Source organism: Typopeltis vanoorti, chromosome 12, assembly GCF_054136105.1.
Source record: "Typopeltis vanoorti isolate ZY-2024b chromosome 12, IOZ_Tvanoo_1.0, whole genome shotgun sequence".
NCBI lineage: Eukaryota > Metazoa > Arthropoda > Arachnida > Uropygi > Thelyphonidae > Typopeltis > Typopeltis vanoorti.
Window position 1 is genome coordinate 123420162 of NC_143560.1, and position 26536 is coordinate 123446697.

General features: G+C 38.0%; 1 protein-coding gene across 1 annotated transcript in view; it reads left to right on the top strand.

Moving 5' to 3' along the window:
• LOC150101200 (SPRY domain-containing protein 3-like) overlaps window positions 1-26536 on the top strand; it is a 221963-nt gene that overhangs the window by 48055 nt on the left and 147372 nt on the right. The window contains exon 4 of the mRNA XM_090401360.1: window positions 8109-8312. Coding sequence (XP_090257486.1) covers window positions 8109-8312 — 204 coding nt within the window. The remainder of the gene's footprint in view (window positions 1-8108; window positions 8313-26536) is intronic.

Consider the following 26536-nt stretch of genomic DNA (forward strand, 5'->3'; position numbering starts at 1 on the left):
TATGACTGAGCACTTTTTAAAGGCAAAATACTTCATGCATATCCCATTCCCTCATTGGTTATATTCCATTATAACAAAATCAGTGAAAATTGACAAAACAGGCATTTGTAATCACTAACATTCCCCAGTTGTAATCACTAACATTCCCCATATACAGCTAATTTAGTTGGAACACTAAATTAGCTGTATACAAGACAGTGTTCAAACCAGTTTTAACTTATGGATCTGAGAGCTGGGTCAGAAGTAAAACACTTGACCAAAGACTAGAGACTGCAGATATGAGAGTCCTGAGAAAGATTATAGGCGTGAACAGATGCCATCAATGGCAATATCATATTAAAAACGAGGATATTAGGAAAGAACTTGACATTGTCAACATCCAGGAATGCGTTAGCAGAGCTAATCTCAGGTGGTATGGTCACTTAAACAGACTGGGCGAAGAATGATTAGCAAAACAAGTGTTCTCTGCCAGGTTGGCAGCAAAACGACCCAGAGGAAGACCAAGATATAGGTGGATTGATACGGTACAACGTGCCTTAGATGATAGAAATATAAGATCTGATAATGTTGGAGTCTTGACAAGTAACAGACTGATTTGGAAGAAAATTGTAGATAGGAAGTTAGTAATGATGTAATTTTTTTCATGTAGTACTATCATATCCTGTACACCCCTTGAGGATAAATGGCAGGAATTTGATGATGATGAACATTCCCCAGTAGATACAATAAGTAAGGTAAACATGCAGAAAACTATTTGACATGAAACAGAACTGGCATTACATAAATAAAATTCTCTCACAGATGAGTAGGCAAGCATTTTTCAAGCCTAGTTTATAAGAGAACTTGTTTATACTGGGTTCAAACCAATTTTAACTTATGGATCTGGGAGCAGTTAGAGTAAAACAGTTGATTCAGAAAAGTGCGAGCAGAGCTAGTCTCAGGTGGTATGGATGTTTAAACAGAATGGGAGAGGAAACATTAGCAGAGCAGGTGGTTGATGCTATGAGAATGGCTGGAAAAAGACTCACAGAAAGACTAAGATTTGTCCAAGTGGAATTGATGTCCTAGAAGACTGAAATATAAGAACTGACAGTAGTGGAGTCCTGTCATATAACAGGCTAATCCAGAGGAAAATTGTCAGTAAGAAGCTTTTAATAATATAAACTTCTCATGCAATACTATCATAGTATCCTGTACACTATACCCCTTGAGGGCAAATATTGTACGCCCACAGATGCGAGACCCTTTGACACTTCTGCACATGTGAAAAGAAGGAGAATCCATTTCAATAATAGGGTAATCAATGCATTTCATGGGACGAGTGTTTATTATTGTAAGTCGGAAAATTAGCTTTTCTTTTATGACAATTCTAATTCTTAAAGTGGTAACGATTTTGCTTGTACAACAGTTGGAAAATTTATAAAGCATGTGACTTCGCGTGTTGGTGGTCAATTCATGCATCCTTTATTTCTTTCTTCCCTTCAGCATGAATTGACAAGGTCGGCTCTATGAAGTGTGGGCATACAATATCAGGAATTTGATGATAGTGGTATCTTGGCTGTATTAGTTCTCAGATTCAAATCTAAAGATGGCACAAGATTTAATTTAACAAAATTTATTATGAAACCCTTGTGCCATATAATTACTCTGCACATGACATGCAGAAAACCATTTTTCTTTTTTGGTACAAGTTTTTTCACAAACTTAATTTTGATGAATATCATTTTTATTTTGTTTTTTTGAAATATATAAATGTTTAGAACTGAAGTTCTAGCTTTAACAGTCTATATTTTAATGTTAAATCTGCAGAATGTAGGAAGTACATCTCATTTATGGAGTGAGCATTTTTCTAAATGTGTAAATTTTACACCTGCCATTCCTGACTTTAATATTAAGGTGAGCATGATAGCATTGAAACTTTTCTTGAAACAATGACAGTGATAGTCTGTAGTAAATGGTTTGATGAGACTGTTAATTTTTATTTTATGACCAAAACTTCAAGGGAGGGAGGCTAAATGAACTGAGAAAAGTCAATTATTTGAACTTTAAAACAGTATTGAAATTTTCCAAGAACCTCAAATTATATCTGAATATTTTGCAAATTGATCCTTCTTACAATAGCAAAAAAGAATCCATGTCTCAGTATTATGATAAACTGACAAGTTCAAATAGTTTTTAAACTGAAGATTCAAATTGCTGAATTCTTAGAACTCTTATGGTAGGTTAAAACCAAGAATTAAGAGAAATGATATATAAATCTAATGTATTTAGCATTAGAAAAGTTCTGAGATATCAAATTACTCAAAGGAAGAGTAAGTTTAAACTTCATTGCAAGTTTAAACTTACTCATATCTAATAATGTTAATGCACTAAGAGAAAAATTCTGTAATAAATTTGGTGCTAAATCTGAACATTGTTGAAATACGGCTGCTTACCTTACTTGTGATGAGGTAAGGTAAGCAGGTTGATTCACTGATTAAATCTAGTGATGTCCATCATTTAAGAAAGAAATTAGAAGAAGAAAAAAAAAGAGGAGATAATGACTGAGAAGCATTTTCCTAAAGTATAAGAGAGCAGATCTGGAAAACTAACAGAGTTGAAACCTGAAGAAAACTCCTAATATCAAGAAACCTCATAATTTTTATCCATAGAAACCCATGTATATTTGCGTAAATTCGTTTTCCTGATAAGAATAAAACAGAGCAGGAATTGCATCTCTCCTTATTGTCCTGGAGAATTCCTGTCATTCCCTTCAAACACCAACATCAAAGCTTGCTGGATAGTGGGTGTCATTTCATGTATATGGCTCTGTGATGGGTGGAGACCTTTAGTGTTGAATTGAATTTTCCCTTTCTTGAGAGCGAATCCTTTAATCTCCAGTTTACTAAACTTGATACCAAAAAGTGTAATAAACAGTTGAACAGATTAAATTCCTGTTGGGATAATCTCACCCTTCTTTGTTCCTAAGGATTTAGATTTGGCAGATCACCAAAATTAGTTACATACTTGAACGGTGTGTCACCTATGTCACTTTTTTTTTTTTTCCAAGTTACGTGGGCAACACCATTCAAGTACTTTTCTCAGTTCAGTCTGTTCACAGTATGTTCTCTGAATAATAGTGACCACCACTTATGTCTTTTGCCTTGGTTGTTTGTGTCTGTTAGATTAAATGTAACTTTTTAATTAAACAATTCCACAATGTAGATTTTTATGTATTCCACTGATGCCATTTTTGCTGTAGTGAAGTTTTGATTGTTTGCAATAGTGGATATATGATTGGGATTTTATACTACTTTGATAGTACGAGTTTGCTAAAAAGTGTTTACCATAGTGCAAGTTGATTATATAATGCAGTACTCATCTAAACCAGAAAAATCCTCCATAACTATTTTAAATCCAAAATTTCATTAGAATGTGGTGATGATTGTGAATGGCAAGAACATGAACAGTGCATTTGGATATCAGTTTGTTATAATCAGTGGCTCAGTCCCACTGATGTCTGTAATAGAACTAAATTGAAAATGTTTAAATTGGAAACAGTACATGTCCCCAAGGAAGTGGGGAATGCTTGCTTTAAAACAGTTCATATTAAGTCTTCTGCTCTTGTTATACAGTGGCAGATCAAGTAGGTATCGGACCTGGCAGCTGTCAGCGGGCTTTGAGTCTGATGTTATTATAAAGAAAAATTTATTGCCATGTTTTAAAATAAAAATATTAAATCATATATTATATGTGTTTAATTTTTTGTTATAGTGACTCCCTAGTTCTCTTTGTAGCATATACATATATAAACCGTTTTTTTTTAGGGACACCATAAATTTTACTGCCAGGGGCTTCCCAGTCGGCTTAATCTTTTATATAACCGTTGTTATATAAAAGCACTATCATGAATATATAATTTTACTTGAACTATTGTTGTTTACAATGCTTGGGCATAATGGATGCAAACAAGAATGGACTAAGGATTTTTTTAAATATTTTTTATCAGTTTTATTTATTTATTTTTTATTTATTTGTTCCATGGTCCAGACCAAACATGGAACTTCTTCGAAAATATATAGTATTTTGATGTTTTGCTCAGCCAAATAAACATTCAATAATGTTGCTGGAACATTAAAACAATCTTAGTTAACTGATTTTAACTGACTAGTTTATTCTGCTCTCTGGTGAATCTCTAATGACTACTAACTGTTGTAACTGTTACAAGCCTGGTTAGCTAAGTACCGACTGAAGAGCATATCTGCTTCTCAGCCAGCAGACTGTAGGTTCAGATCTCACTGTGGACATGAATGTTTGACTGTTTTGATGTGGGAGATGAATTTTATTACCCAGTGTTATATAGCTGCTCTGCTTATTGGAGGCTTGAAAGGAATTGAGGAAATTCTGTATTTTGGTCTCTTAGAGCAGGATTTTCAGATTATGTAAAAAATAAATAGAAATACATAAAATTAATAGAGAAACAAAAGCTAAAACCTTAACTTTCACATAGCACTGTTTGATTTTGAGTTCCTTCTGTCACATGCTGCTGAAGGAAATTATCTTGTAACAGTTCAATAAATTCAGCTTCATTTTTCGCATGGGATTTCACTGCTATCCAATCAGTGTTTGGATAATTAGTCATGTATGATGGTGAATCGTTTAGTGTCCAATAAGTTTATTTGGTAGTGAGTTTTGTTTATTTATTATTCACAGTTTAACTTCAAACCCACCAACTATTTAACTTTCATTCTATCCACTGAAAGAGCCTTTCTTATGTGTAGTGTTTTCTAAGAACTACAACCTCAATAATTCATTCTGATATGAATTTTATTATTATCTGAGACCTCATCGAGAGGAGGCTATAAATCACCCAAACCAACTGTCATACCTTCTCTTCATTCACACTAGGTGCACTCACTACCACTAAAGGAAAACTATTACACTCACTCTGCTCTTTGAGAGAAAAATGTAGCTCTTACCTCTTTCTTGACTGTGAACAAATTTAACTTCCATAGATGCCCTGTATTCTCTCCCCACCTTCCATATAACAAAAAGTTTCATCAAACAATATGCTATATCATCCATTCAAAAGTTTATGGACCTCTATCATATCGCCCCTCTTTCTCTTGTTAACCAGAGTCTGCAATCCACATGCTCGCAATCTGTCCTCATAATCTGGATACAAATTTTGTAACTCGTCTTTGCACCCTTTCCTCAGCTTCTTTATCCCCCCCTTGGAACCTGGGAGACCAAATCTGCACACAATAATCCAGGTGTGGTTCTTTTCAAGGCCTTATAAAGAGACAAAATGACTTACTTATTTTTGCATGTCAAGGTTCGCTTCAATATTGCAATTATCCTCCAAGTTGTATTTGCAACTTTTCCTATGTGACCTGTGAACTTCAAATTCTTATCTATCATTACATCAAGATCCATATACTCATCACTTTCTTGTAGCATAATCCTGCTAATATAATATATCGCTGGAAATCTCCTCACACCAAAGTGTATAACTTTACAATTACTAACATTAAATTGACAGGTATTTTCTTTTGCCCAAATTTCCAGCCTATTCAAATAATTTTATAAGTGCTGGATATCAGCAGCATCCCTGATTGCCCTGCCTATCTTCACAAGATTGGCAAACAATTGCACATCTCCTGTTAGATCCTTCCTAATGTCATTAATGTATAGATTGAACAACAATGGCCCGAGGGCTGAACCCTGGGTACACCACTGGTCAACTTAAATCTGCCTGATTCACACCCACTGTATACAACTTTCTGATATGTCAACCATCCTCCGATCCAAGTCAAGAGTTTATATTCCAATCCCATATTCTCCAGTTTATGCAACAGCCTTTTGTGTGGTATCCTATTAAATGCCTTAACAAAATTCAACATTAAATTATATATTTAGTTTAATCCTTTATCCAAGTCTAAGCAAACAAAGTTTGTGCCTGAAGTATTTTCAGGACTGGGGCAACTCGTGGAAAAGGTGGACTGACTTCACATCACTTGCCTTAGTATCCCATAATGCAGAGCACATCTCCTTGCAGGCATGTATAATACTATGCATTATGGGAAGGGTCACTACTCAGACCAATTTCGACCTTTATTGAGGTCGCTTCAGTGGGAGCCAGACCCAGAGGTGATACCAAGATTGAAGCAATGCAGAAGTCATTTTGCCAAATTGTGTCACATCTTATTATTAAATTACTCTGAAGTCAGTTGACCTTTGCCATGAGTTGCCGTAGTCCTGAAAATACTTCAGGCGCAAACTTTGTTTGCTTACACTTGGATAAAGGATTAAACTAAATATATAATTCATAGTCTAACCAAGTGAAAAAACTTCCAACAAAATTCAACATTATCATAGTATTATCCATTCTCTTTATCCAACTCATCCATAACATTGTTATAAAATATGAGCAAATTGCTAAAACATAATCTTCCTTTGTAAACCCATGCTGCTCCTTGCTTTGTATAGCTTGTTTGTCTACCCATTTCTGTATGTGAGTTCTTACCAATTTCTCTAAAATTTTCACTACTACACCAGACATAATGATAGGCAGTAGTTAGACATGAGTTTTTACACCACCCCTTGTACAATGGAACTATCGTACATTCTCTCCATTTCTGTGGTATCATTCCTTTAGCAAACGTGTTAATATGCCATCTCTCCTTATTGACAAATTCTTATCTAGGTTATGCAACAATTTAACCTCATTTTCATGCACCTCTAACTCTTCATCCAATGTAGCAGTAGTGCTCTGCACCATGTTACGTACTCCTCCTCCTATAACAACCAGGAGTATGTAACATACCCCCGTGTCAACCAGGAGTATGTTACATACTCCTGGTTGATATATCTTAGCAAAGTGAGCACTCATTAATTGAACAATCTCATTAGCTTCTGATACTAGAGTACAATCTGCATTCAATAATTATTCTTCTACATTCATTTTTTCTTTTGCTTGCAGAATAACAACATTCTTTTGGATTGCATTTAGCTTGCATAGTTAATTTCTTTTCGTACTCCGATTTAGCTTACCGCACAATACTCATTACTTTTCTGGCCTGATCTGTATATATTTTGTAACTCCTCTCACTTTTATTCTCACTGTATTCTTTCCATATCTGCTTTTTGCAGATCTCTTTCTTAATAATGTTGCACATCCATTTCACTCTCAACTGTTTATTCTTTAAACACTAAGGATGCATTCAGTTAACACCTCATTTAGATACTTTTTCAAAGATTCCCATGCATTGTTGAACATTTTTCCTATTCAGTAGCTGAGACCATGGGACCAAAGATAGGATTCTCCTAAGTTGATCATAATTTCCAGCTTTGTAATTCAACATGTAATCTGTTCTAATGGGAACTTCAATATAATTAGATACTTCCCAAGAAAGCACAGCATGATCACTGTCACAAACTTTTGATAAAATAGTCATGTTCGTAACAGACCCCTTTTGAAGCTATGAATAAATGCTATGCTCTTTGACCTCGTTCCTTCTTTCACATGCTGCTTGGGAAAGTTGTCTCACAACAATTCAATAAATTCCTGTTCATTCCTATCATGAGTTCTACCCAATCAATGTTTGGATAATTAAAGTCACCCATAATGATCACTTGTTTACTACCCATGAAGTAAAATTGACAATGCATTTCTTTGTCCCCTGCTACATGGGACATTGTTATTATCATTATTTTCTTGCATTTCTCCCATAACTGGACTTAAGTCATCTTATATAATTGGCAGTACTCCTCTCCTACCTCTTCTGTGATTATACCAATTACACTCGATCTCAGTTACCATATCTGAATCTGGCCAGGTTTCATTAATGCCAACAATCTTAGACCACATCAAGATTTATTAGCATTGCAACAGAAACCTTTGAATCAATCCCCTGTATGTCTTATTTTATATATTATCAAGCCTTGTTGTCACTGGTAATTTTATAATTTTTTTTTTTTTTTGTTTATTCACATATGCATGTCATTTTAAGTACTGCAGTCTTTTGATTTTCATACATACATAGTTCAATTATTCATAGTTCAAATAGTTCAGTTATAGTTCAATTACTGACTTCTCTTTTCTAATTTATCATATAATTTTTTGCTAGTTATTTACCAGATGATGTAGATCGGATTGGTGTTTATTCTGCTGCTGAACCAGTACAACCTGAAAATAATTATTTTGAGGTAGAAATATTAGATAGTGGTGTAACAGGAAATATAACAATTGGTTTAGTGTCAAATAGACATCCAATGGACAGGCATCCAGGATGGGTCCCAGAATCCATTGGATATCATGCCTTTAATGGGAGGTAAGTACTTGTCATTTATTTTATGCTTTTTATATATTCTAACAGTAAGAAATCTATTATAAAGAATGAAAAGAAAATGTTTGTCGTTCCATTTAAGAAAAGAGAATCTTCTTCTTCTGCAGCTTCTCCCACTTAAGTGGGGTCACTGTTTGTAATGAGTCTCTTCCACACCTTCCTGTCTTGGGCTGTCACCACATCCAAGTTCTTCATCTTCAAGTCCTCTTCTACCAGCTCCCTCCATCTCTTCTTTGGCCGCCCACGCTTCCGCCTTCCTTGTACATCCATCTGCATGACCCTTCTTCCCACATATTCGTCCTCCCTCCTCATCACATGAACAAACCATCTCAACCTTGCCTCCTGTATTTTCACTCCTAAGTTCATAACTTTCACTGTTCCCCTGACATAGTCATTTCTCAGACGATCCTTTCTGGTCACACCGCACATCCACCTAAGCATTCTCATCTCTGATACTTCCATCCTGCTGATATTATTTTTCCTCAGGGCCACAGTTTCTATAGCATGTGTTATAGCTGGCCTCACTACTGTCCTATAAATTTTGCCTTTCAGATTGATCGGCACCCTCTTATTGCATAACACTCCAGCCATCTCCCTCCAGTTCCTCCAACCCGCTTGTATCCTGCATCCCACTTCCTTCTCACCTCCTCCATCTTCTTCCACTGTTGAACCTAAGTATCTAAAGTCTCTCACCTTCCTGATGACATTTCCTTCCAGCTCCAGATCTGTCTCCTGGCCACTGCGCAACACATATACTCTGTCTTACTTCTGTTCAGTCTCATACCTCTCTCTTCCAGTACTTTTCTCCATCTTTCCAGTTTAGTTCCCGCTTCTTCTCTTGAATCTACACACAAGATGTCATCTGCATACAACATTGTCCAAGGCGCATCTTCTCTCACCTCCTCTGTTACCACCTCCATCACAATATTAAACAGAAACGGACTTAATGCTGACCCTTGATGCAAGCCAACTGTTACTTGAAAACTTTCTGTCTGTCCCAAACAGGTCCTAACACTTGTCTTCACATTTCTGTACATTTCCCGCACCAACCTGACATATTTCTCTGGCATCTTCTTCTCCCTCAGACACCTCCAGACTTCTTGCCTTGGCACTCTATCGTATGCTTTCTCCAGATCAATAAATACCAGATGTAGCTCCCTTTGTTTCTCTCGATATTTTTCCATCATCTGCCGTAACCCAAAGATAGCATCTGTTGTTGATCTACCAGGCATGAAACCAAATTGTTCCTTTGCAATCTCCACCTCCTTCCTCAATCTACCATCAAGAACTCTTTCTAGGATCTTCATTGTGTGGGACATCAACTTTATTCCTCTGTAATTTTTACAGTCTTGTGCATCCCCTTTACCCTTGTAGATGGGGACAAGAGTACTCTCCCTCCATTCCTCGGGTATATTTTCCTGTTGGCAAACTTTCATGAACAGGTCCCACAGCAGGTCAATTCCCTCTTCCCCCAGTACCTTCCCTGCCTCCACTGGAATTCTGTCGGGGCCCACCGATTTTCCATTCTTCATCCTCTTCATGGCCTCCGTCACTTCCACTCTACTGATGTTCTGCACCATCCCCTCAGAAGGCTGCCCATCTCCTCTGAGAGTCCTTGCATTTTCCTCATTCAAAAGTCCCTGAAAGTATATTTTCCATCTGTTTCTTATGTCCACATCCTTCCATAATACTCTTCCTTCAGCATCTTTGATCTGCCTCACATGTAAGATGTCCTTTGCTGCTTTATGTCTACATTTCGCTAGTTGGTAAATTTTTCTCTGTCCTTCCTTTGTTTCTAATTGATCATACAGATCTTGATATGCCATGGCCTTCGCCTGTGCCACAACTCTCTTGGCTTCTTGCTTTCTCTCTTTGTGCACCTCTCTGTCCTCTTCCACTCTTGACTCATCCCACTTCTGCTTTGCCTTCCTCTTAGCTGTCACTGCCACTTGTACATCATTATTCCACCACCAACCCTCCTTCTGCTCTCTAATCTTTCCAGATGTCTCACCAAGCACCTCGATTGCACAGCTCAGGATTACTTTTGAATTATGTGTCCACCAATCCTGTACACTTTCCAGTCCATCCGAAATCCCCTCTAACACCCTCTCCCTAAAACGATTCCTCACACACTCTCCTCTTTTAAGCGAAACCACTTGTCTTCATTCCACTGCATCCAGAAGTTCTTATCTTCGATCTTATTTTAAAGTCTGCGCACAGCAGTTGGTGTTGTTGTGCTACTTGATCTGTTGGAATTACTTTACAATTTGTCAGAACCTTAAGATGTTTTCTTCTAGTCAAAATGTAGTCAATTTGTGAGCTGTTGTTACCACTCCTAAATGTTATCAAATGTTCTTCCCTCTTGTAGAAAAACGAGTTCACAATTGCCAGATCAAACGCTACTGCAAAGTCCACAACCCTCTCTCCTTCCTGGTTCATTCTCATTCCCACTCCGTGGCCACCATGCACCCTTTCACAATCTCTATTCTGTCTTCCTATGTGTCCGTTCAAGTCTCCTCCGACAATCACATCTCATTTTCTTCCAATTCCCTCATTTCTTCATCTAACACGTTCCAGAACTCATCTTTTTCCTCTGCTGTACAACCAACTTGCGGGGCATATACACATAATACGACCACCCGCTCTTCTCCAAGACCCAATTTCATTCGCATGATCCTATCATTCCTTCTACCCACGTCCAGTACTTCACCCTTCATTCTGCCACACACCACAATTCCTACACCATTTCTTCCCTCGTTATTCGCTCCAGAGTAGAACAATTTATATCCATCTCCCAGTTCCTTTGCCTTTCCCCCCTTCCACCTTGTCTCCTGCACACATAAAATGTCCAACTTCCTCTTCCTCATCATGTCTGCCACCTCTCTTCCCCTTCCAGTCATGCTTCCAACATTCAGTGTTCCCACTCGCAACATCCTGTCCACCTGCTGGGCTCGCTTCTTTAACCGCACCAGCCCTTGATGCGGTAGCCCTCATCCATTTCTCGCAGCTGTAGGGCGATGTGGCTGCGCGTTGCTTAAGGGTTACGCCCTAGCCCTTATATCATTTTCTCTTTGACTCATAATCATAGTTTGAGCTGGCATTGAAGTTTTCCGACCAGATGCCCTTCCTGACATCAACCCTCGCATTTATCCGGGCTTGGGACCGGCACCTATTGAGGCTAGCTTGCCTCCATCGGCGGCTGCATAGGACGAAATGACTTAGCAAGATAGGAAAGACTCGCCCCTAGCCCTCGAATACTCTAATAGCATCAGGGGGAAGGAGCAAGGAGAGGAGAAAGAAGAGGAGGGACCAGTCTACAGAATAATATAACAGATATATATTACATGAAGTAAGGCATGGTCCAGCATCAGGTACCTCGGGTTTGCCATGCCCATACTCACTAAAGTGAGCCCTTGAGGTAATTTAAGAAAAGAGAATAAAATTCATAATATCATTTCCAGCATACTACCTTCAGAGGGTATGCAGGATATTCTCATAGTATGGCATAATTAGGCTTAGATTTACATTATTAGTATGAATACATATTATATAATTGCAAAAATGAGTCATGCCTCCTCTTCTTTGCAAAAGCCGTTAGATGCAATTTCTGTTCATTTGTGCTTTCACATTTCTGTATTTCTCACTATATAATATTTTGTTTGTGTTCATCCAGTTCAGACCCATCAAAAGTGTGCAAAGATGTCTACATGTATAAGATACTAGAGAAGAATACAGATCTACAAGTTGTCCACCCGTGTCATGCAGACTGCAGACAAGAGTATAAAAAAGAACATGCAGGTAGATTATTATGTCTGTACACAGTCGCTAGGAGTATCAGAAACAAAGGGGTAGAGTTTGTTGCCTTGGTCAATATGTTGGGACCTCAGATTGTAGACATTAGTGAGACCTGGTCTCACTAATCAGAATAAGACATACTAACTGGTATCAAGTGTTAAGGATACTTTATTTTTAGGAAGGATAGAGAGTATAGGAAAGGAAGGGGTGTGCATCTAATGATTTTGGATGACTTGAATCCAGTTAGAGTTGAGACCTACGATTGTAGTACTATTTCTAACAGTATTTCATGTGTCAGTGAGTTTGAAACCATCTGGTGTGAGGTGGAATCTAACAAGATCAATAACATAGTGAGGTGTTGTTACAGACCTGGTGGATCAGTTGCTAGTAATGAAGAAATGCATCACCAAATAGAAAAGATGAGCACGAAAAGAGTAATCATAATGGGAGAATTTAATTATCCAAATATTATAATAAGTTTAGTTTAATCTTTTATTCAAGTGTGAGCAAACAAAGTTTGCGCCTGAAAGTATCGTCAGGACTGGGGTAAGATAGTACAACAACGGGCTTTTGTTGTACTACCTTACCCCAGTTCTGAAGATACTTTCAGGCGCAAACTTTGTTTGCTCACACTTGGATAAAGGATTGAACTAAACTTATTATAGTCTAACCAAGTGAAAAATAAACTCTCAGTATCCAAATATTGATTGGATAGCAATAGAATTTCATAACAATGAAAATGAATGTATTGAGCTGTTGCAGGACAACTTCCTCAAGCAGCATGTGACAGAAGGAACTCAAGGTCAAAGAGTGTTAGATTTGATTATAGTGTCAGAGGGCATTTCAATTTAAGATGTAACTATTCTGCCTCCGGTTGGTGAGAGTGGTCACGGTACTCACTCGGGAAGTGATTAAGTTTATGAATGCTCCATTCAGAATAAGTAGCATGCTGAATTACAAAGCAGGAAATTATGACAACTGAGGAGTATACTGAGTTCAGTAGAATAGGATCAGTCGATGGATGGGAAGAATATCGACATTGCATGGGAAGCATTTAAACAGTGCTTAAATAATGCAATAACAGAGTGTGTCCCGAGAGTTCAAAGAATAAATAGGATAAAAGTCAAATGGATGTGTAATCTTATTAAGAGATTCATAAAAAAAGAATGATGTGGAAGGAATATTCTGTGCATAAGGATGATGTCCGTTATGAAAATTATAAGCAGCAGACTAGAATAGTCACAACTGTTGTACCGAAAGCAAAGTCTGAGTATGAAAAGAAACTGGCTCTGCGTGCTAAAGACAACCCACAAGAATTCTTTCGATATGCTGCAAGTAAAAGAAAGAAGGAATATGGTAGAATAACTATTCTAAATTCAGATGGCATGAGAGGTAGTTCAACTGAGTGCCCATTTTGTTAAAGCTATCAACCTGGTGTACACAATGTTGAACTGACTGCTACCTCTTCACTGGATGAAAAAACTCATTTATACGAGGATGAGGTATTAGAGCTGTTGCACACACTGAATAAAAAATCAGCAACAGGGGACTGATGGGATATCAGCATGTGCTAAAAGAGCCAACTGAACTGGCTATACCTTTGATCAAGCTGTTTAATATGAATCTCAGAACAGGGAAAATTCTGCAGGAATGGAAAGAATGTATGGTAATTCCTTTACACAAGGGTGGTGCAAAGATTGATGTATCCAACTATTGACCTATTAGTATCTCAGAAATGGTGGTGAACATTTTGGAAAAATTGGTTACGGCTCGCAATCAGAAACAGGTTGACAGTGAATCTCTACTTTGCAATGAGCAACATGCATTTACTAAGGGAAGGTCATGTTTAGCTGCTTGCTCACATTCTATAATAATGTTACCATTGAACCAGACAAGGAGAATGGATACACCATGATATTTTTGGATTTTTCTAAGGCTTTTGATAGAATACAGCATGGTAGATTGTATAAATTCGAGAATATAGGTTTGAATTATAGAATATTAGTGTGGATAAGAGGATGGCTGACTGACAGATATCAAAAAGTGGTCTACAGCAGATGTGAGTCAGAGATTTAAGGTAACCAGTGGTATACCACAAGGATCAGTGATTCTTGTAGCAAGGCTTATACGTTGGTCATACATAACTGGTAATTAGCTTAAGGAATTAACAACGCATATAATGGATATTAATTAAAGCAAACTTTAATGAATACCTTCAATATTTCGGCAATGTCACGTTGCCATCTTCAGGAGCATACAAATATGGTATGTGCACGCAGGCACTAACAAAAGCAAATGAGGAAGAAGGCAAGAAACTATTTTAGTGTATTATTTTAGTTTTCTTCCAACGAATTCTATGGCAGGTATCTAAGTCATGGTCTGCCAACCAAGAGTGGCTGTACTGGTGAAACCGGATGTAGTCTTTGTGTTCTGAAATCCTGATATTCGCTGTCCTGCCTGTTTAGCCAAAGTAAGACAGTTTAAAGCTGCAAGGGACCTGGTATACACCAGGTAGGTCTAGGGGGAAGTGGTTGGTCTTTGGTAGAGCAGATAAGGGATGCCAGCATTTTATATGGTGCCCTGGATGTAGGGGATGGTGATAGATTTAGTGTAATCTTTATTGTGCAGGTGGGGAGGGGGGGGTTGTGGTTTACTGGTTTTAGTATTTTTTTTGATTTTTTAGGGGTTGTAGCCATTGGCTAAGATAGTGTTGAAGATGTGGTTTAGTTCAGTGGTTAGGGCATTGTGATCTGAGCAGATTAATTTTGCCTTATTGAATAGTGTTTTTATAACCCCATATTGTTATGAGCGGGTGGTGGGATTGCTGGTGAATGTATCTGCCTGTATGGGTGGGTTTTCTATAAACAGAGAAAACCAAAGATCCATCAGGCTGGTGAGTGATTAGAGTGTCTAGGAAGGGGAGGTGTCATTTTTCTCTTTTTCTAAGATGAACAGGACTCTGGGGTGTTGGTTGTTTAAGTGTGTTAAGAAGGAGTGGAGTGTATCTGAGCCATGTGACCAAATAGCGAACATATCATCCACGTACCGAAGCCAAATAGTGGGTTTTTGTGGGACAGAGTTTTAGGCTTTCTCTTTAAAGGTCTCCATAAAGAAGTTGGCCAAGGGTGAGGAAAGTGGTGAACCCATGGATGTCCCCTCTATCTGTTTGTAGAATTTTCCTTGCCAAAAGAAATAGCATGAGTTCATTGTGAATTGAAATAAGGCTGAGATATCAGGAGGAAACTTGGCTTGGATGAGGTCTAGAGTTTCCTTGAGTGGGACATTAGTGAATAGGGAGGAGATGTGATAACTGACCATTATGTCAGTGTGTTGGAGTGAGAGGTTTTCTATACTGGCTTTGAAGTGGGCTGAGTTTTTTTTGTGTGTGATGGTGTGTTGCCAGTATAGTGTGTGAGCACTTTGGCTCTAAATGTTTGGCTAATTTGTATGTGGGGGAATCAATGCCATCCACTATGGGATGTAATGGCACATTTTGTTTTTGTATTTTTGGAAGTCCATATAATCGGGGGGGGGGGGGGGGGTCTAGAGTTATAAGGTTTTAGTTTGTTAGTTGACTTCCACAGGCCAAGAAGTGATCTTAAGGAGTCTGTGAAGAGTTCTAATCTGAGAGCTGGTAGGATTATATTCAATAAGGAGGTAGGTGGTACAATCCAATACTAAAGCATTAAGCTTACCTGTGTAGTCCTTTTGGTTGAGAACCACAGTGTCGTTTCCCTTATCTGCTTTGGTGATTACTTTTTTTTTTTTTTTTTTTTTTTTTTTTACCCCTAGTAGAGCAGCATATTCGTCTTTGGATAAGTTGGTTTTTGAAGGTTTTGCTTGGGTGAGAACACCGACTGCATCCGGTCTGAAGTTGGCGATATGGTTAGGAAGGTTGCGAATCCCATATTCTATTTGGATCATGATTTCCTCGGCAGGTATTCTTTTAGGAACTAGGACGAAATTGTGGCCGCGTGAAAGTGCGGTGAGTGCTTTAGGCTTTAAAACTGCGGAAGAGAGGTTGACAACCATGTTGAGTGGTGGCTGTGGTAAGGAAGTAGAATTCTTTATCAAGTTCTCCTATTTTTTCAAGTGCTGACTACGTATTTTTTCGAATTCTTTTGTTGCCGAAGCGCATGAGACGTCATAAAGAATCATCCAAAGATCATGGCCGAGAGTATCTGTAAGGTTTTGTTTTCGTCGGCAAGGAGAACGCACGTTGCGGTGATTTGTTCTCTTAATAAGGTATAACTAATGCGGTTATAAATACGGAGAGCTTTCTGTGAAGTAAAACGGTGCTTAAATTTAATACAATTTGGGATTACCTTGCTATCCCGTCAGCGTTTTAGGAAGGTCAGACGATTTAGTTGCCTCGATATCTTCAAACTCATTTTGCCGTATTGGCAGGCCTTTCGTGCGATGGAATCTCCGTGGATGATCGTAATTCTTGTAGCAAGGCTTATACGTTGGTCATACATAACTGGTAATTAGCTTAAGGAATTAACAACGTATATATAACGGATATTAATTAAAGCAAACTTTAATGAATACCTTCAATATTTCGGCAACATCACGTTGCCATCTTCAGGAACATACAAATATGGTATGTGCATACAGGCACTAACAAAAGCAATTGAGGAAGAAGGCAAGAAACTAATATTGTTCCTAAAGTCCTAATGGTGCCCTCTAGCTGTCTTGGCTGGCTGTTGGGCTGAAGTTCTCATAATGTAGGCTTCCCAAATTTGGGGTAGTTTCATGCACCCAAATTTGTTGAGGTTTGGAATGTTTTTTAGAGCTGCTGATGATTCCATGAATAATCTTTCGTACTTGAACTTGCTGCGGTGTATTATTTTAGTTTTCTTCCAACGAATTCTATGGCAGGTATCTAAGGCATGGTCTGCCAACCCAGAGTGGCTGTACTGGTGAAACCGGATGTAGTGTTTATGTTCTGAAATCCTGATATTCACTGTCCTGCCTGTTTGGCCAAAGTAGGACAGTTTACAGCTGCAAGGGACCTGGTATACTCCAGGTAGGTCTGGGGGGGGGGGATCTTTGGTAGAGCAGATAAGGGATGCCAACTTTTATATGGTCTATAACCAAAATTTTCTCAACCAAAAGGACTACACAGGTAAGCTTAATGCTGTAGTATTAGACCGTACCACCTACCTCCCTATTGAATATAATCCTACCAGCTCTCAGATTAGAACTTTCCACAGACTCCTTAAGAAGATCACTTCTTGGCCTGTGGAAGTCACTAGCAAACTAAAACCTTATAACTCAACCCCCCCCCCCCCGATTATATGGACTTCCAAAAATACATAAACAAAATGTGCCATTACGTCCCATAGTGGATGGCATTGATTCCCCCACATACAATTTAGCCAAAGCACTGACACACTATACTGGCAATACACGATCACACATAAAAAAAACTCAGCCCACTTCAAAGCCAGTTTAGGAAACCTCTCACTCCAACACATTGACATAATGGTCAGTTTTGACGTCTCCTCCCTATTCACTAATGTCCCACTCAAGGAAACCCTAGACCTCATCCAAGCCAAGTTTCCTCCCGATATCTCGGCCCTATTTCAGTTTACAATGAACTCAGGCTATTTCGTTTGGCAAGGAAAATTCTACACACAGATAGAGGGGACATCCATTGGTTCACCACTTTCCCCACCCTTGGCCAACTTCTTTATGGAGACCTTGGAAGAGAAAGCCTTAAACTCTGCCCCACAAAAACCCACTATTTGGCTTTGGTATGTGGATGATGTGTTTGCTATTTGGCCACATGGCTCAGATACACTCCACTCCTTCCTAACACACTTAGACAACCAACACCCCAGAGTCCAGTTCACCTTAGAAAAAGAGAAAAACAACACCTTCCCCTTCCTAGACACTTTAACCACTTGCCAGCCTGATGGATCTTTGGTTTTCTCTGTTTATAGAAAACCCACCCATACAGGCAGATACATTCACCAGCAATCCCACCACCCACTCATAACAATATGGGGTTATAAAAACACTATTCAACAAGGCAAAATTAATCTGCTCAGATCACAATACCCTAACCACTGAACTACACCACATCCTCGACTTTCTTAGCCAATGGCTACAACCCCCAAAAAATCAAAAAAAATACTAAAACCAGTAAACCACAACTCCCCCCCCCCCTCCGCAATAAAGATTTCACTAAATCTATCACTATCCCCTACATCTGGGACACCCCTGAGAAAATAACCAATTTCTCAAAAAATATGACCTGACTTCATGTTATAGACCATATAAAATGTTGGCATCCCTTATCCGCTCTACCAAAGACCAGCCACTCCCCCTAGACCTACCTGGTGTATACCAGGTCCCTTGCAGCTGTAAACTGTCCTACTTTGGCCAAACAGGCAGGACAGCGAATATCAGAATTTCAAAACACAAAGACTACATCCGGTTTCACCAGTACAACCACTCTGGGTTGGCAGACCATGCCTCAGATACCCACCATAGAATTCGTTGGAAGAAAACTAAAATAATACACCTCAGCAAGTTCAAGTATGAAAGATTATTCATGGAATCATCAGCAGCTCTAAAAAACGTTTCAAACCTGAATAAATTTGGGTGCATGAAACTACCCAAATTTGGGAAGCCTACATTATGAGAACTTCAGCCCAACGGCCAAGACAACCCAATTAGCCCGCTAGAGGACACTATTAGGACTTTAGGAACAATATTAGTTTCTTGCCTTCTTCCTCATTTGCTTTTGTTAGTGCCTGCGTGCACATACCATATTTGTATGTTCCTGAAGATGGCAACGTTATGTTGCCGAAATATTGAAGGTATTCATTAAAGTTTGCTTTAATTAATATCCGTTATATGCGTTGTTAATTCCTTAGGCCAATTACCAGTTAATGATCAGTGCTTGGTCCATTGGTATTCAATCTCTACATTAATAATATTGGGAAGGATTTGACAAGTGACATACAACTATTTGCTGATATGATGCAAAGATAGGTAGGTAGGGTAATCAGGAATGCTGCTGATATGCAGATTGCAGAATGATTTGAATAGGCTGAAATTGTGGACATGGGAAAATGGATGATGTCAGTTCAATGTCAGTAAATGTAAATTCATTCACTTTGTGATTAGATATCCAATGTCATTATATTGGTGGAATTATGTTAGAAGAAACTAATGAGGATGAGGTTATGGATCTTGGAGTGTTAGGAGATAGGAAGTTGAAGTTAAGGGGCCATGTAGCACAGATTGCAAATACAACTCAAAAGATAATTGCAATGCTGAAATAAACATTGATATGTGAAGATAAGGATGTCATTTTGCCTCTGCAAGGCCTTGATAAGACCTTACTTGGACTATTGTGATTCTGATTTGGATAGTGCAAAGGAGAATGTTGAAAATGATATCAGGATTGTGGAATACTGATTATGAAGACAGATTGAGAATTTGTAAACTGCACACACTAGCAAACAGGAGAAAGAGGGGTGATATGATTGAGACTTAGAAACTTCTGAAAGGGTCATATAGGTTTTCAGTTGATGGAATTTTTCAATTTATGGAGGATCTGGAAAAGAGGGCATCCTTTGGGTCTGAGAATGCTGCTAAGAAAGTGGCGAGGGCTAGATTTTACTCTCATAGGGTGGTGCATGATTGGATTGGATTGCCATTAGATGTGAGTGCAAGCAGTATGAATGAATTCAAGAATAAGTATGATATCTGTTGTAGTATGTGGCCTCCCTCAATGAGTCCCTGACTCCCTGGAGGTCTCTTAATAATAATAATATGGAGAATATGCTATTTCTAAGATAACAAGTGTGATGGGTAGCAGAGTTAGCAAAGATGAGGAGAATTGTGGAGTGAAATAAGATTAACAGGTATGTATGGAAGGGAGAGGTATGCTGGAATAAAAGTTGGCAGTGCGAAAGGGGCGTCCAATGATTTGAGAATGACCATGTATCGGGATTCATTTATTAGAGGTGTGGTAAATGGGAAGATGCATAAGATTTGCTTTCCAGGTGGTAGATTGAGTAGAGTGATTGAAGCACTAGATATGAAGAAGAAACAAGCAAGAGAATTGGTAGTGGTATTAGGCACAAATGATCTGGATGGCAACAAGTAGAAGGTAAGGATGGATATTAGGAGATTGCTGAGGAGAGTAAAAGATAACAGTGTGGTAGTAAAGGTAGCTAGTGTTTTTCCCATGTATGATAGTAATGACATGAGATTGTGAGCAAGCATTATGAATGGGATGCTATCTGAGATATGTGAAGAGAAAGGAATTCATTTTGTGAATGTATGAGATGAATTTGAAGGATGGATGGAGCTGTATAAAAGATATGGGCTACATTCGAATGGATTTGGTGTGAATTAGCCGGAGAAACTGTTGCTGCAAGGGAAAGTGATGTCTGAAGTGAATGGAAGACCTGAGGAAACGAGAGATGATGTGAAACAGCAGGTGAGTAGGAAATATTGTGAATACAAAGGGCAAGTGGAATCAGTGAAGAGAAGGAAGACAAAACAAATAGGAAAATGGAGGAGGTCAGAGTGGGCAGGGAGACATTGCGTGAGAAGAGTGGATGTGGAATACAGGAGTGGAAGTATGTGTGTACAACACAGGATTTGAGATGTGGCAGAAACAAACAAGTCTGAGGAGAGATGTAAGATCAGTGATGATGATAGAGACGCCAAGGGGATGGGGGGATATGGAGGAGTCACATCTGAGGATTGGGGAAGCTTGTTATAGAACCAGAAATAAGCTAGTATGTATGTTTACAAATGCAAGAAATATTTGGAATAAAGGAAATGAAATTGTGGCATCAATAGAGTATATTAATCTGAAAATTGTGGGAATAAGTGAAATACGATTAGATGAGGATGACATTCTAACAGAGATATATAATGTTTTTTTGTGAGGATAGGCAAGACAGAAGTGGGGAGAAGCTGTTGGTAGCAAATGAATTATCTTAACCTAAAGCGGTGATGAAAGGAGCGAACACTGGCAGTGGTTTTGAAGCAGTATGGTGGGAAGTGGAGGTGAATGGAATGAAATATCTGGTTGGATGTTCTTTATACTTGGTAATGTGGAGGGTAATGAGAAGGATATTTATAGGCAAATCAGTCTAGCTACTAAGAAAAGGTGATCGTTATGGGTGATTTTAATTATGTTAATATAGATCGAATGAAGATACAGCATCTAGAAGCAAGGAGAATGAATTTCTCATCAGAGGATGTTATTGTAAATAACATATTGAATCTCCCTCCAGTTGATGAGAATGATTACTTGGGTGGTGGCCATTCATATGAGGACTACTGTGAGAAAGGGATACATATGGAACTATAAAGCTGATGATTATGAGAAGCTCAGGAGACTGCTTGTAGCTATATTGTGGAGGGAAGAATTGGAAGGAAAGGAAATCATTGCAGCTTGGAACCCATTCAGAAACTGTCTGGCAGAGGCAATGTCTGAATGCATTCCAAAGGTTAAGAGGTCAAATAAGGTGGGTGGAAAATGGACAAATGAAAAGGTGAAGCATGCAATTTGGAAGAAGGCATTATGGAGGCAGCATAAGGTGATTTGCATGGTAAGGTTAGCAAAAGTGTAGTATGAACATCAGTTAGCTGATGAGGCCAAAAGGAATCCTGGGCAGTTTTTTTGATACATGGTCAGTAGAAGAAAGAATGATTATGGAAAGATGATACTGGTTGGAGAGAACAATGGAATGATAACCACTGAGGAGGATGATATAGTAAAGGTGTTGAATGGCAGTTCATAAAGGTATTTCATCCTCATGAAAATAACATCATGCAGAACTTGATAGGAAGGGAGGAGGAGCACTGATGGGTGAGTGAGCAGGAGGTATATGAGGGTGGTCTGAAAAGTTCTCAGCCTAACAATGAAAAAACGAATTTATAATTTCAAAATTATTTTTATTTTTCAACATAATCTCACTTAAGACTAATACATTTATTCCAGTAATGCTCCACTGCCATTATCCTGCCCCTGTAGTGGTTCTCAGTAAGATCTGCAAAATACCCCACCTATTGATTCGAAGAAAAATGCTGACCAGTGAGGAAGAGTTTTAGTTTTGGTAAGAGACAGAAATCAGAGAGAGTCAAATCTGGGGATTAGGGTGGATGTTCCAGCAATTCATAGTGCAGATCCCTTAATTTTCCCATTGCAAAACACCTTTGTGGGCAGGTGCATTGTCCTGATGAAAGATAATTTTTTTCATTTTGCAAACCAGGTCTTTTCTCATGAATTTTTTCGTCTAGTCTGGTTAAAAGATCAGAATAATATTCCACAGTTATTGTTTTACCCTTTTCAAGATAATTAATAAAAAAAATGCCTTTAGCATCCCAAAACACCGATGCCATGATCTTTCCTGCTGATAGAACCGACTTTGTCTTCTTTGTCGCTGAATAACTGGCTTCTGTCTACTGTTTTGACTGCTGTTGGGATTCTGGTGTGTAATGGTGAATCCAATTCTCTTCCATAGTAATAAATCAATGCACAAAATCGGTTTTATTCTTGTTAAAATGCTGCAAGCACCATTCGGATGTTTTCATGTGAGTGCGTTTTTGATCTACTGAGAGCAAGCATGGCACCCATCTTGCACAAAGCTTTTTTCATTTGCAATTCTTCATGTAAAATATATCCTACACATTCTTTTGAAATGGCGATAGTCTCTACAATTTCACGCACTTTGACTTGCCGGTCATCCAATACCATGTTTAAACTCGGCAGCCCATTTCTTGTCGAAAGCGAAGGAGAAGAATGTCCTTAAACTTTTACGAACTTCGAATGAATTTCTTTTGGCATTAAACCTTCTTTTACAAAGAATTTTATAACTTCACAATACTCAATTTTATCCATTTCAAGGGATACAGACAACACTTTTGGTTCAGATAGCTGTATAAAACAAACTACTTGATAGAATGACTTGCAATTTCACATGGATGCTTATGACAGATGTACCAACTTAGAAAAAAAAAATCTTGCTGATAATGTTGCTATCTATGGTCGAGGCTGAGAACTTTTCAGATCACCCTCATATGAGGAATTTAGTAAACTCGATAGTATATCACTGTTAGTCTTTAGAAAACGTTCCAGGGAGTTTACAGCAGCATTAACTTGCATCTTCAGCTTGAGTCTTAGACTTGCCCAAGTTCCAAAGGAGTAGAAAGACGGAAAAATTGTTCCACTTCATAAAGTCAGTGATTTTACTCAAGCTTTGAATTACAGACCGATCTGTGTTGTCTGAAGTGATGGTAGGTGTTAGAGAGGCTAGTGAAAACCAGGGGTCAGAAATAGGTTGATGACAACAGCATTCTCTTTGATGGACAAAATGGGTTTGCTATGTGTTTTTAAAACTCTGCTTACTATAAGAAGGTGACAGGTGTATTGGATAAAGGAAAAGAATATACGGTGATATACTTAGATTTTCTCAAACCTTTGATAGATTACTGCATGACAAGCTGATAATTAAATTGGAACAGATGGAGTTAGATGGTGTGCATTGAATTGGAAATTGGCTGTCTTAATAAGTATCAATAAGTTGTGTACAGGGAAGTGATATCCCAGAGCAAGGTCACCAGTGTGCCCCAGGAATCTGTTTTGCATTAATTGATGTTTAATTTGCATGTAAATGATATTGGGAAGGGCTTTGAATGGTGATATACAGTTGTTTGTTAACTGGACTGCCACTGATAGCATTGCATGCTCGTGCACTTGCTTAATTTACATCTGCACTTGATGATGAGCTCTTTGATTGTAAGTGATTCTTATTGTTTGGATGTGTGTATGTGGAGGGAATGGGTTTTAATCTCTTTTTTCCTGGAGAGAAAAAAAAAAGCAGCATTAAAATGTAAGCAAGAAATGATTTTGCTTACATTTAACTCTTTCTAGAGCTTCTAAGCAAGAGCCAGTTCACAGGTGGTAGTGGTACAAGCATAAGTACAAGTCCATATCTACTTGCATCGTTTATACTACAGGAAAGCCTCGCTTAACACGAATTTCATATGTACAATAATCAGTTAGTGCGACGATTGAGTGAAATGAGACTATTTCCTGCTTTAAGCGAGTGATTAATCAGTTAATGTGAAATTTTTTGTCGTCAATCTGCAGCGAATGCCAGCATTTGGCTGGCGACACTCGGCAGTTGACTCAAAACTGTCATCGCAAGTGCACGTGCAAACTCTGTTCTCTTGCTCAATCACTTTTCTTTCATTTTACTTTAATTTAGATACCTATAAGGCTTTATTATATTCACCCGCTGATATGGAAAAGAGAAAGACTGATAAAGAAAGCGGCAGTAATAAAAAGAAAAGAGAAGTAATTATGTTAAAGGAAAAGCTGGAAGTCATTAAGAGACATAAAAATTGGCGCTAGTAATACAGTGATTGTGCGAGACTTGGGATACAGCAAGTCTATAGTTTGGACTATATTAAATAAGAGCAAAGAATACAAAGAACAATGAAAAGTTGCTACTGCTATACAAGTACAAGGAATATTCAGGCAAAGTTCTCAATATTTTTACATCATTGAAAGAGACTAATTTCAAGAAGAATGTGAAAGCTTTACTTCGAGTTTAGGATTGTTTTTTTGTTTTAAAAACTGAGCTGGACTGCATAACGTAAGAATAACTGGGGAATATGCTAGTGTTGATAAAGATTCTATGGCGAAGTTTCCTGAATAATTGCGAATGTTAATTCAGGAGGTGACTATGACGATCGTCAAATATTTAACGTCGACGAAACTGGTGTCTTTTGGAAGTGTATGTCAACAAAAACTTTCCTAGCTAAAACTAAAGCATCTCAACCAGGATACAGAGTATCTAAAGATTGTCTTATGCTTTTATTAGGAAGCAGTGCAGAAGACGACTTTGAACTCAAGCCAATGTTAGTTTAACGAACACAAAATCCAAGATCTAATGTTATTGAAAAAATCAGCACAATTTGAAAAGAACTTGAATTTAATGAACTGGACTAATAAAGATGTGAAAAACTTGCTGTTAAGCAAGAATGATCTTCAACTAGAACAGCATGCATATGAAGAAGATAAGGAGTGCGAACATGAAGAGAAAGTTAAGACTAAGAAACTAACTGCAAAAGAACTTGAGCTAGTTTTCAATCACATTGAGCATGATAAAAAAATTTTTGTTTGATGCTGATCCTAATATGGACTAAAGCTTCACAGTCTTCCAAAATCTTGTTGAAGCGATCACCAGCTATTGCAAATTGCATGACAAGATGAAAATGTTGACATTTTCATCTTATCATGCACTATTCAAACGTCTTTACTTAATTTTTTTTTTTAAGTTGAAATTGAAACCTATGTTTCAATCAAATGTTTAGACCAGTGGTTCTCAAAGGGTGCGCCCTAGAAGATTTCCGGGTGCACCCTGTGGTATTCCAGAGAAATATGTGTCTAGATATAAAAATAAATATAGTTACTCTATTATACCTTTTCATTACGGATATACTGCTCTTTTTATCAACACATCATTATTATGTTAATTAACAGCGGTTTTTCTTGCAAAGAGAACAAGAATATGCTTTATTCTTGTTGTGTATATTACTTATTTTAAAAGTGTTGGAAGTGGATGTTATGTGCATATTACTTATTTTCAGATAAATACACCCAAATAAAATGGATAGATTTCTCAAAAAGAAGCGTGATATTGAAGAATCAGATTCTGGAAGTGAGCAAAAGAAAGTAAGAAAGTAAGTAAGAAAGCAAAATCGCGGCCTACTCGCAAATATAATGAAAATTATTTAAGCTTTGGTTTCACTTGGACCGGAAGTGAAGATCATCATTTGACATTACCAACAAGGTGCAACTCTTAGCATTCGTCTGTTTTATTAATGAAGATCAAATAGTAAATCAGTTTCTTTTTTTGCAAAGAATTAAGTGTGTCTACAAAAGGTGAGGATGTTTTTAACATTTTGAATAGCTATCTTGATAAATGGCAGTTAACATGGAAGTCGTGTGTAGGCATTTGTACAGATGGAGCCCCTTCCATGGTAGGCTGTGTTAAGGGCCTTACATCTTTATTGTAAAAAAACAAAATGAGAATGTTATCATAACTTACTGCTTTCTTCATAGGGAGGCCTTGATGGCAAAAACATTGGGAGAAAAATTAAGAGAAGTTTTACATCAAGTTGTTCAGATGGTAAACTTTATTAAAACAAGACCTGTCAAATCACGTTTATTCGAAAAGCTTTGTATTAATATGGATTCACAACACAGACGGCTGCTTTTACACACTGATGTGAGGTGACTGTCAAGGGGGAAAGTACTTACCCGTGTACACGAGCTACGACAAGAACTTCTTGCGTTGTTTTGAAGAGATGAAACAATTACATTTTTGTAACCTCCTTCGGTGCGAATTTTGGATTGCCAGGTT